General features: G+C 42.8%; 1 protein-coding gene across 4 annotated transcripts in view; it reads right to left on the bottom strand.

Annotated features, from left to right (window-relative positions):
- The window catches only part of rims4 (regulating synaptic membrane exocytosis 4), a 49,039-nt gene extending 39,183 nt beyond the window's left edge, over positions 1 to 9,856 (bottom strand). For 3 of the 4 annotated variants that reach the window (XM_041959746.1, XM_041959723.1, XM_041959732.1), the window contains exon 1: positions 9,760 to 9,856. In XM_041959746.1, coding sequence (XP_041815680.1) covers positions 9,760 to 9,856 — 97 coding nt within the window. Of the gene's footprint in view, positions 1 to 9,476; positions 9,478 to 9,755 lie in introns of all 4 variants that reach the window. The other variant, XM_041959740.1, reaches the window with a different exon arrangement.
- Positions 9,857 to 11,830: the final 1,974 nt, after the last annotated feature.

Here is an 11,830-nt window from a genome sequence, read left to right on the forward strand (position 1 = left end):
CTTCCTGTGTTTGGACTCCATGTGACTCGGCAGCAGGAGTGAGGAGATGGAGTGATGGTACAGCGAAGGGGAGGAGAGGAGGGAGGAAGGCATTGAGGGAAGGAGGAAGAAGGGGTGAAGGATGAGGGTAACGAGCGAGGAGGGAAAAAGAGACCCACTGAGCCATTTTAATTTTTCACTTCTCACCTCCTCCCTCTCTCCCCTGCTGTTCCCTTACCTCTATCACTCTTCTCTCCTCCCTCTCTGTCCCTCCATCACCCCCTCCATGCATGTGACCCCTGGTTGACGTATGATTGATGCTTCTTTCTTCTCTCCACATCTACTCCTACCTGCCTCTCTTTTTCTATCCTCCTCTCTTTCTTCACTTCCTCCACCTCTGCCCCAACATCCATCATCAGCCTCCCTCTCATCCTTCCTTCCTTCCTTCCTTCCCTGCACACTTTTTCCATCAGTCCTGTGATTCGTTGAAGGCTAATGTTCCAGATCCTCCCACAATAAGTGACATCTCATTACCTTAGCTGCTGTTATGACGCCATAATATCTGGTGCGGGCTCATACTTAACATTTCGCTGACACTTGATTCATATATTTCTGAAATACACTCAGAAACAAACATAACAAGAGTGTAAACCTATAAAGTTTAACATTACCTCTAACCTGAATGTAATCTTGGTTCTAATCTTCACCAGAAACCAAAGATTTTGACCTAAAGAAGCTGCTGAAAGGCATGAGGAGCTGAAAAAAAAACGAAATAAAAATTCTCGCTTTGGAAGATTTTCCTCATTTTTCTTTTGTGAGAACATTTGGTACAGCAGCACACCCTCTCACACAAAGAAATATAGACTCAATTAGACTCCCTGAGCAGCAGCAGCAGCAGCAGCGCCTGCTCTGTTTCTATATTAGACATTTTTTTTCTCCGGCTGATTAATGGGAAGATCAGAATGAACAAGAACACGCCTGAGAGGGAAAAAATCCTCCCTCTGAAACACGTCACCATTATTTCTTTAAAAACAGCTTCAGGAAATGTACCTGCGCTTTCTGTGTTCTATTAATGTTTTGTTGCCAATGACATGAACCATGTTTGACTGTGGAAAAGCAAAGGTGTTAAAGTTTGCTAAGTACAGTCACTATATCAAACAAGTGGGCGTAAGTATATAAAAAATACACTGTTTAATTTTGTAAGACACTTTTTATCTGCAGGATCTGATGTAAGACATTACTATTGTACATAAAGTCTGAAGAAGCCGGCAGCACATTGAGTACACACTGTGTGAGGCGTGCAAACAGGCTGGCAGTAAAGGTAAAGGTGAGAACGTGGCAGGTATGACTAATGGGATCTGTGGTACCCTGAAAAAAAATGTGATTAAATGCATCATTTTGTCCAACTCTAAAGTGAAAAGCCCAAAATCACATATCACAATTCACCTCAGGGAGGTTTTATAATCTGTACAGCCGACGGCAGGGAAAAACAGTTAATCATACATAAGCCATCAAATTGTGATATAATTGAAAAAAATATTCAAACTCATTATTATGTAATTCCATCATCCATTTTCATAATAGCTGATTTTAATGTGTTATCATTTATTTCATTTTAGATATTTCATTTCAAAATAATGAATTCAGCCTAGCAGAGACGGCTGCAGCCCATGAGTGGTTCAAATTCTGGGTCGTATGTTATAGAAGAGACATGAAGTTCAGTTTCTGCACAAACTGAAGCAACAAACGACTCAGAATATGATGAAGAGACCGATTCAGAGTAAAACCCGCTGATCATATTGCTGGAAAACACTGCTTTCATGTTAAAAACAGTGACTTCTGGAAGGAACTGCTTCAGTGAGTGTAAACACTGAGACTTTTAGGGGGATTTCTCCTTTAAGAAGAATCGATGTTGGTTTGTGTCGCGCAGGTGATGAGAGGCGATGAGCCACTGAGTGAATATTTAATGTTTCAGGTTTTACATTTACTCTGTAATGGAGGTGAATTAGTCTGTTCAGTCTGTCACCAAGAGCAGTGAAATCTGACGCCCGAGCTGCTCGATAACACATTTACAGGGTGTGTGTGTGTGTGTGTGTGTGTGTTCTGTCTGATGATCATCTGGGGTGACATGAGGGCAGAAAGGAAAAATAGCAAACTGTAAATCAGGTCAAATAGAGAGATGTGTTTTTCTACCAAGGAGACAGGAAAAGTAAAATAACCTGAACTCACCTACCTGTTGATTTTAAGCAGGGTGGGGAACCTTTGGTCTCTATGCAAAATAATAATAATAAAAAAAAAATCTCTAGACAGCAATTACCCTTTTTTTTTTAGCTATAAAAGAAATTAAAGTGATAGAGAAACACATTCCTCTGAGTGGTCCCTGAATGCAACATGCACATAGCATTTTTTGTTGGAATAAAACACTTAAGCTGATGTGCTTAAGTCCGTTTGCAGGCATCACTATAGAAACATGTTAAGGTGGATGAGCTGCAGGACGGATGTGGATGGATAAAGTTCTTCAGCAGAGCTGGACAAAAAGCAGCTTTCATAAGACCACATTCGGACAGAGACTGTGTTTGCAGGGAAGTTTTGTGGCGAGCGAGCTAACAGCTAAGAAGCTAAACCCTTATTCAAAGGAGAATTTGTGAAGGAGCCTTGTTGCTGCTGCACCAGATAAAACTGTTCCAGAATGTTTGAATAATTCATGGAGATGAAGGAAAACCTGACTTGGACGCTCAGTGACAGTCTGTGATCTGACCTTCATGGTGGACTTTACCAAGATCCTCTCAGCTCCTCAGCTCTCTGCTTTCACATGTGAGATCATCTGAAGTGAAATTAAAGCCGTGGCGAACGAGGAAACGCTGCATGTTCCTACTCCGCAGGAACAGAAGCTGCTCTGACATCTGAACATGCTGCTGAGTGTGAAAACTCCTTCAGGCGTTCGCTGAAGAGGCTTCAGGACATTTAACGTGTCCGACAACCTACAACATGAAATCACTGAGCTGCAAAGCAACGACCCAAACCTGGAAAACCAGCTGCGAGTATCATCATCATCACCATCTGACTCTCACCGGAGAGAGGCAGCTCCAGCCATCGCAGATGATAGTGTGATAAATGTATTCAATAATTTAATATAGCCCCCGAAGGATGTAGTGAAAATTAAAAATGGCTCCCCACCCCTGATTTAAAGGTTACTTACCTTTTAAGGTGGACATAAATCTTTACAATGTAAATTCATGTCTATTCACGCAGCGAACCAAAATGATTACTCAGTTTGAGCTAGCCGTCAGTTTATTAGCTTCACCTGTAGCTACAAGGGAGTCGAATTATTAAGACAACAAATCATCCTGCCGGGGAAACTAAGTCATGGCTGCCAGGTGGTGTCACCTGTAGAATGTGCGGATCTTAAGGTGTTTTTGTGGTCTGGCACCAGAGCAGCGAATCCTTTGGGTCCTGTAGGTTGCTAGCTTTGACCTCCACGGATCAGACCTGTTCCGCCACATCCCACGCACGTTCTATCAGACTGAAATCGAGTGAATTTAGAGGTCTGTATGGTCTGGCTGGGAGAGGCCGCTGCCATCGGGGGCACTGTTGCCATTCCTCAGCGAATGCCAGGATCGATGTTTCTCACTTCACCTGTTAGTTTCAGAACTTCTTATAACTATTAACTGCTAATCTCTCAAAGTAACGGAACTGAAATTTGAAGGTTATCATCATCATCCAATGGATCTATCTGGCGCTGTAAAGCTCTAAAAGCTGAAGACAGATACTTAAAGGTGGCACAAAATTTGGACAACTTAATCCCCGACAGATTCTTTTAGATTCAGAAATCAGAGCTTCCAAATTCATTGTGCAAAACAGCTGAACGTAATTCACTGTTTTCACCAATCAGATACACTCAAAATGCACATTCTTGATCAGATCAATCAAATATCGATATATGTCAGATCAAGCATGATCAGGGGTAAACTGATGTTTAAAGTGCTGACCACTTTTAGTTGTGGTATGTGAGGCCACGTAGGGTCAGATCAGGAAAAGATAAACCAGAGGTGGTACAGTTTGGGACTAAATTTTCTATAGATGTAGACGTAGATTGTCACAAAGGAGAACATTCCTCAGTGGGACAAAGCCCAGAGCATGATCTGGTCTTTGAGATAGGAAAGGTATTGGTGGAGTTAGACAAACCGTCCTGCTATATATTGTGTTGTTTGTATGTTAAGGGCAGAGTCTTCTGATCTGACCCTGAATCTCTCTCGGATGGCCGGCATCTGATCTGATACTGCATGTTAATAAAGGTCTCTTCAACTCAAGCTTGTATCAGCAGAGTTCTTCCTACATCATCATCATCATACCACTGCTTGGCAGGACCTGGCTGATAAACTTCAATTGGCTCATCATAGCTCGAGCGGCCTGCTTCAGCCCTCAGACTCATCAACTGTTACTCAAACTGGACGTCCTGGATCGTCTTTCAGCGTTTCACTTGCACCTGGAACAACACGTCAGCAAATTCACAGCTCCTTTCCGACACTAAGACAACTCATAGCTACAAAATCAGCTGCTAGAAGCTGTTATAAATCCATTTTTCAGACACTAAACACACATAAACAGAAGTTTTTTGACTTCGCCTCTGCTGCTGTGAGAACAGACTTCCTTCCTGTCCTGCCAGCGAAACATATTTAAACTGAACTGAAGCGAGAGGATGGAAAAAGTGAGGGGAGCGAGAGATTAGACAGGGGCGAGAGAAAACAAGACGGTAAGCGATTAAAAGACAATTTAAGGCGGAATGACAGAATTAACCTGCAAACAGGATTTTTAAACCGCAGAGAGGAAAGGTGGTCGAGGGAAGGCTTGACAGAGAGACATTGGGACAAAAAGGGAGAGAGAGGGAATTAACCTGCAATCAGGCCTCTATTTGGCTGCAGTCAGCCACAATCAGCAGCCATATTAGCATTTAATTAGACTGAGAGCCACAAACCACGGCCTGCCGCTCCGCTCTGATTACCTCACACGCTGCTTTCATATCTGTGTGTGTGTGTGTGTGTGTGTTTGTGTGTCTGGAGACTTTATGTATGTGTGTGGGAATGTTTATCCAGACTCATATGTGTCTGAGCATGGGAAGACATGCCTGCATGCATGAGTGCTCATACAGACAAGTGTGTACAGTGACGCTCACATTGATGTATGGGTGTGTGTGTGTTTTTCCGTGGAGACGTCCTGAGGAACCAAAGAGCGTCGGCAGGTTGAAATCCATTCCCGAGTGTAAACAAATTATTCACACCTTCATACAGGTGATGCCCCCAGCATGGAGACCTCCATCAGGCTGCTGGCGGCTGGCGTCGGTAAACACACCTTGCAAGCAGCTGACAGCGTGAATTAGCTTTAGCGAGGATCTTTATGCTTCCTGTCTGGTTTCACCCTAAGATGCAGTAACTAACTAACTAGAATAGAAGAGCACTCAATAGTCAGTTGTTCTGTGATATGAATATCTGCAAGCACAAACTTCATAGTCAGTATTATTCAGATGGTTTAACTCCTCATCATTTAATGTCGCACCGTGTTGTCACAAACCTACTTTTTGCATTACTCCATTATTAATGTTAACATTTGCTCATATCCATCACATCTGTGCAACCTATCTTCTGCAATATTACATATTTTTATAATGCTTACATATTTTTACTTCTATATATATATATTTCTAATGTAGTACAATGTAACATAGTACAAAGACACTGTGTTTTATTATTCATATGTCACTAATGTGCAATTCAAAATCCACGGTGAAACTGAGCCATTCTTCACGAGGCAATATTCTTATTCTTATTCTATTTTATTTTGTATAAACTGCAAATAACCTCCATAGTCGATTTTATTTTAAACCTTTATTGTCTATTTTCTCTTTTTCTACCTTTTCTTTTTATCCCTGCTGTTGTAACAAGTACATTTCCCCGGCGTGGGATCAATAAAGTCTTATCTTATTGCTTGTTCTCCTGAGGTGTAAACATGTGTCCTTAAAATCTCTGGAGGAGTTTATTGCAGACAATTCACATTTGAATGTGAGCATAATTAGTTGCATGATATGTGTGTATTTACATTTCCATCACATGTTAGTTTGCGTTGTTAGAATTGCACCAGTTCTCGTGTCGGCTACCCCAGATGATTACTGGTGCATGTGAATGTTCTTCGATTGGCCACTTATGGGCGCTGTCAGCTGACACGAGCGAGAGATGATGATGATGATTCGCAGGTAAAATGTTCAGCATGTTCACTATCATAGGTTTAGTTTTTGGGCAAAAGAAAAATTCGACCTCATGCTTGAGCTACATAAAAAGTCAGAGGACCAACCACCAAGGTGTTCAACCAGGTGTTACACATTCATGGAACATATTATAGACTGCAGGGATTAATTATGTGTTTCTGGACTACAAGCATCCTTGACGACTCCCATCATCAATACTTATATCTAATAGCTGCAAGTTTGATCACAATAACAACATCCCAGATCATGTCACAAGCTTAGGGTGGTAATTAAGCGAGAGCATGCTGACCTCGAATATGACCCTGAAAACATGTGAGCATTCGGTGGCGTCTAATGAGTACCAGGCTTTATAGGACCAGGACTGTGCTGCTCTAAATGATCATTTAAATACTACTACTACTAATAATAATAATAATAATAACACATGTATTATATTATCTACACTTAAATTTTTACTTCATCGTAAAAGTGCAGCACAGAAGACAGACACAGATGTGGATGACATGCAGCTAAGGGCCCCGGTCTGATGTGGTCCAGGTGGTTGCTTCATTCCTGGTTGGACAACAAGATTATGGAGCTGCTGACCTGTGGTTTGGGAGCACCTTAACCCCGAGGACACAAAGTCCACAATGTTTGGGGGGGATTAGGTCTGCTGGCACAGGTAAGTTATTGACGTTCAGCCGAGTGATTAAAGGTGATTTTAGCCTCGTGCACAGCAGTGTTATCTGTGATCGTTACAGGCCACTCACCCCCGTCAGAGGGCGGGACGAATAATCGGTTAACAGCGGCTATTTGTCACTGCTGATGCATGAGAGAACAAGTCACAGTCATTTTCATTCTATTCTGCTCAAAGTCGTCCTTTTTCCAGCTTGTATCTAATTAAGAGTTAGTTAGCTTTCCACAACTGTGCGTGTGGCTGTGAAGCAGCAGGTGTGAACGGTGCGCGAGATATCTCTAAAAATAAGATGTTCTCATGTTTTGGCCGAACGGTTCGATTAGACTGAGCTGCTGCAAGTATTAGATACATACAAATAATTACAACAGGTGGATCCGCCTACTTGGTCCCAGCTGCCACATCCAGTTCCAACGGTGTGAAAGAAACGCTACTGACCACGCTGCCGCCATTTGTTCTCTCCTGTTGTTTTGAGCCGGCTGTTGGTGATGCAACAGCAGGAACAAAGCTCTTAAAATTACAGTAAAAATATCCTAAAGGATGAAGATTTTTCTTATTCCTCAGGCGGCCATGCCCAACTTCACCTGCGGGGGTCACGGCGCAAAAATGTGCTGTCGGGCCGACCTTCAATACTTCATTTGTTATAGTTTGAGGCACTTTCATGAAACACAATTTAAATTGAAATCACGTCCACAAACTTAGTCAGACGTGTATTTGGCGATATTGTACACTAATGGAGCAAAAACACACAAAAACTACAACTAATAAAAGGACCACAATCAGCTGATATGTAGTGAACATGCTTTCTGGGCCCCTTGACTTCTGGGGTCCCCAGGAAGCTTCCTGCCTTCTCCAGTTTGTAATCCAGCTGTAATCTGACATTCAGACCGTTTTGAGTTTCTTTTACACAATGTATTTTATAAGTGAGTGTGCACAACCATTACAGTTACAGAGTCTAGGCAAAACTTTTTAAAAAAAACTCCCTATTTTGTGTTTATATGCGCCATATAAACATGTAATAAATGGTTTATAACACACTACAATGTGGTTGAAGACAGACATACAGCACACAGGCCTTCAGGATAATGCACGGCAATGCATTAATGAATAACACAGCAAAACACTAACATAACATAACAATGTTATGATAATAGAACACTAGCTTACACTCACATTCACAGTAAAAACCTGCAAAATCATATTAAACCTGTCTTATTATTTGACTTTTATGTACTTTCAGTCTACTTTTATCCTTCAGTTTTTATGGAAGAGACAATCCAGTACTACAGTTTTCAGGCAGGATTAGTACAACAGGAAATCAGAAGTAATGTAATGTAGCAGTAATACCAGTCAGAGCAAAATGAATTACATCATCCAATGCATCTGATTTGAGGAAATACTTGATCCTACCGACAATCTCATCATGGAAAACCCGACATAAGCGCACAGGTGTGTACAGGTGTGTGCGCACACATACACAACACAGCAAACACAGTGTTTGTGTAATCTTACTGCAGTTTGCGATGAGATGAGTCGATCCTGAGTAACATCGATGTTTTAATAAGGCAAAGCTAAAAATAAATGACATACATGACAGATGCTTTTGAAGGAAATTATTTGAGGAGTCCCTATTGTGGACAAAACATTAGAGTCAGCCAGTGGTGGAATGTAACTAAGTACATTTACTCAAGTACTAGACTTCAGTACAGTTTTTAGTTACTTGTACTTTAAGTTAGTTGTACTGCAGCACATTTCAGAGGGAAATATTGTGCCTTTTACTTCACTACATTTATTTAACAGCACAAAAGCATCTGATCAGCTCCTACAAGATGACGCGCTGGTACAGATTAAAGGCCCTACAGACCCTCACAGGTGTTTTCAGTTATGTTGCTGATTAGACCCGCTCAGGTTGGAGCTCTTCTGGGATTTACAGGAGGTCACCGTGTTCCTACAAGAACGATAAAGTTGTAAATTGCTTTGCAACAAAACTAAAATGAGAGCCCCTGAGGTCCCAAAAAAAAAGAAAGTTTCTTATCTTGTTGCAAACAATAATAAATCGTCTGTATAAGATAAAAAAAATAAATAACCTGGACCTTGAAGCCTCTGTAATTTCACACTCTGTCAGGGGCCATTTTGCATATTGAGTACTTTGTTTTTGATACTTTAAGTCCAGTTTTTGTAACACTTGTGCAGTTTTGCTCAAGCAGAATTTTGAATGCTGAATTTTTGTACTGCAGTATTGTTACTTTTACTTCAGTCAAATGAAGACTCTAAATTTCTGGGCTGACTATTCACAAGATAAAAGCACTTACGCATACTGCAGGTTATACTGGACTCACATACACTGATGTAAACGGCAACATTATTGTCTAAGTGGACATCTGCCATTCAACCACAGGCCTGTTGACGTGTTATGTCTGTGTTGTCGGTGTTAGCAGGGCTGCAATGAGCAAATATTTTCACTTCATATGTCTGTGATCTTTTCAAATGATAGATTTATCATTTACTCTAGAAAAACAAAACAATCACAATTTCTTTACATTGTTTGTTGTCGACTGTTTCAACACTGAATGGTGGTATCATTTTTTTTACATACGTTATACAAAAAAATACAGAGTATGGAAATGCAGCTGAGGTGAAAACATCAGTAAACATAAACATTGCTTGCACATGTTGTAAAGGTGATGTGCTGAAAACGACTGTTCTCTGAGCCGCGACAGATTTACACCACACGCCGCCCGACGTGTGCAGACAGGTGACAGATAACATGTGCCGCCAATGTTTTATGCATGACTCAATCCGTCTTATTGTGGTTGCATGTGTCTGCGCGTGTGTCGTCCCCACTCACCTCCATCGTCTTCATCAAAGGAGTTCATGCAGGGGAAGTAGATGGCGAGGGCCTCGAAGGACGCCGACAGGCTGATGCGGCTCTGCGATCTTTCCATGTAGAGGCCCGCCGTCGGGCCCGGGTCGGCCGGCTTGGCCAAGCGCGGCTGGGCATTCTTCACGCGGAGTACGGCTCGCGGCGTCTTGGATGGCTGTCAGCTGCCCCCCACGGCAGATCCACCTCACCCCGAAAAGAAGAGTCCAGCAAGAACCCCAACGCGCTCGCACCGAATGCGGTCGGTGCAAAAACTTACTCGCAGCAAGCGGCAGCAGAAGTCAGAGAGGATTTTGATGTTGTTGCTCTTCTTCTCGGTGTGTCAGACAAAACGAAAGCTCCGCTGGTGCAAAATCATCCTCGTGAAGTAAGACGCCTGTCTGCTGGTTGCTCACTTTTGATTAGGTCAAGTGTTCTAATCAATGATATCTTTGTGTTTTTTGTTGTTTTTTAACTGGACATCCGTCTGTGGTGGTGCGTATAAGAGCTGAAACTCTCTCTTCCTGTCATTTCTGCTCTAGTTTTTGGGTTTTGCGTCCGTTCTCAGGCAGAAGCTGGTGCACATCCACCTGTCCATCCCTCAGAAGTCCAGGAGACTCACCATTGCCTGGTTGTGAGCTTCTCCACGCTGATAAAACCTGACCTTACTCAGTTTGTGTCACAGTAAAACTCCCTGAACTCTGCACTCCGCATGCCAATCTAACATCCTCCTGCTTGTGCATTCACGGCTCGGATGCCTGGTCGTCCTCAGATCCCGGTGAAAGAAGGAGGATGGGAGGAGACGCTGGCGGCGGAGGTGATGTTGACGCCCAGCTGGAAACGTGTTGCTCGCCGACTGAATCAAAGCTTTTGGTTTCTGTGGCTCAGCGTTGTCATTTCCTCGTGCTTTGACAGAGCGAAAGCTTTTCTCTCTTTCACACAGATAAACTGACTTTCAGAAACCCGGCTGATCGTCAGGAGCTGTTGCAAATCTGGTTCGTTTCCAAGCCCAGATCAGCCCGGAGAGCATCAGTTGCAGCAACAATTGCAACTGGGGGCAATCTGTTGCTTCTGCTGCGATCTGAGCTGTATTGTAGTTACTGTTCTGCTGTAAATGTTCTAAATGTTATGTTGCTGTGAGCGAGGTTTGCCGCCTCCTCTCCACCATCAGTCCCGTGTCTCTCGGTTGCCGTGCCGATGCTCCTCTGACTGTCTGCTCCTGAGACGGGAAGGGACGGAGGGAGAGCGAGAGATGATGTGTGTGTGTGTGTGAGAGAGAGAGAGAGAGAGAGAGGCTGTGCTGTTTAACAGCTTGTGTCTGACTGGACTCATTCACTGACGAGCTGCATGGAGAGCGAGAGAGAGAGAGAGAGAGAGAGAGGGAGAGGAGGGGGAACAGAGGGGATGGAGAGCAGACTGTTGCTGGCAGCCCGACCAATCAAAATGTGGATGAGGGAATATGGGCGTGACTTGGGGACAGTGAAGGCAATGCAGGGCAGGATAAGTTTACAATGTCTCTCTCTCTCTCTCTCTCTCTCTGTCTCTCTCTCTCTCTCTCTCTCTCTCTCTCTGTCTGTCTCTCCTTGTGTCTCTCGATAATCAACAACCTCTTCCAAGCAAAGATCATCAGAATTCTGTGAATCCAGAGTCCAGAGAGAGAGAAAGATGTTCAAATGCAGAATGATGCATTCCTCTCTACTTTTTTGGATGCAGAATATTTGTCTCTCTTTAGTTTCACCTTGACAAATCCAAAGTGAAAGATACAACCACAAATGTGACTAACTGTGAAAGAGCTCAGCTGCAGGTCAGCGATTGTATTTCGGCTTGGCAGACCAGTCCCATGGCGTGCCGTTTGCAACCATAGTTACATTTTGTGACAGAGCATGAGCGGTTTTCCATCCAGCCATCCATGGTAAAAAGCCATTATTTATCCTGATGATGTGTTGAAGGTGGTACAAGAAGTGTTCAGATCCATTACAAGTAAAATCAGCGATACCGCCAAGTAATAATTGTACTTAGGTAGAGAAGAATTATCAGCAAAATGTAAATAATGTTACCT

This window comes from Chelmon rostratus, chromosome 2 (genome assembly GCF_017976325.1).
Source record: "Chelmon rostratus isolate fCheRos1 chromosome 2, fCheRos1.pri, whole genome shotgun sequence".
Taxonomy (NCBI): Eukaryota; Metazoa; Chordata; class Actinopteri; order Chaetodontiformes; family Chaetodontidae; genus Chelmon; species Chelmon rostratus.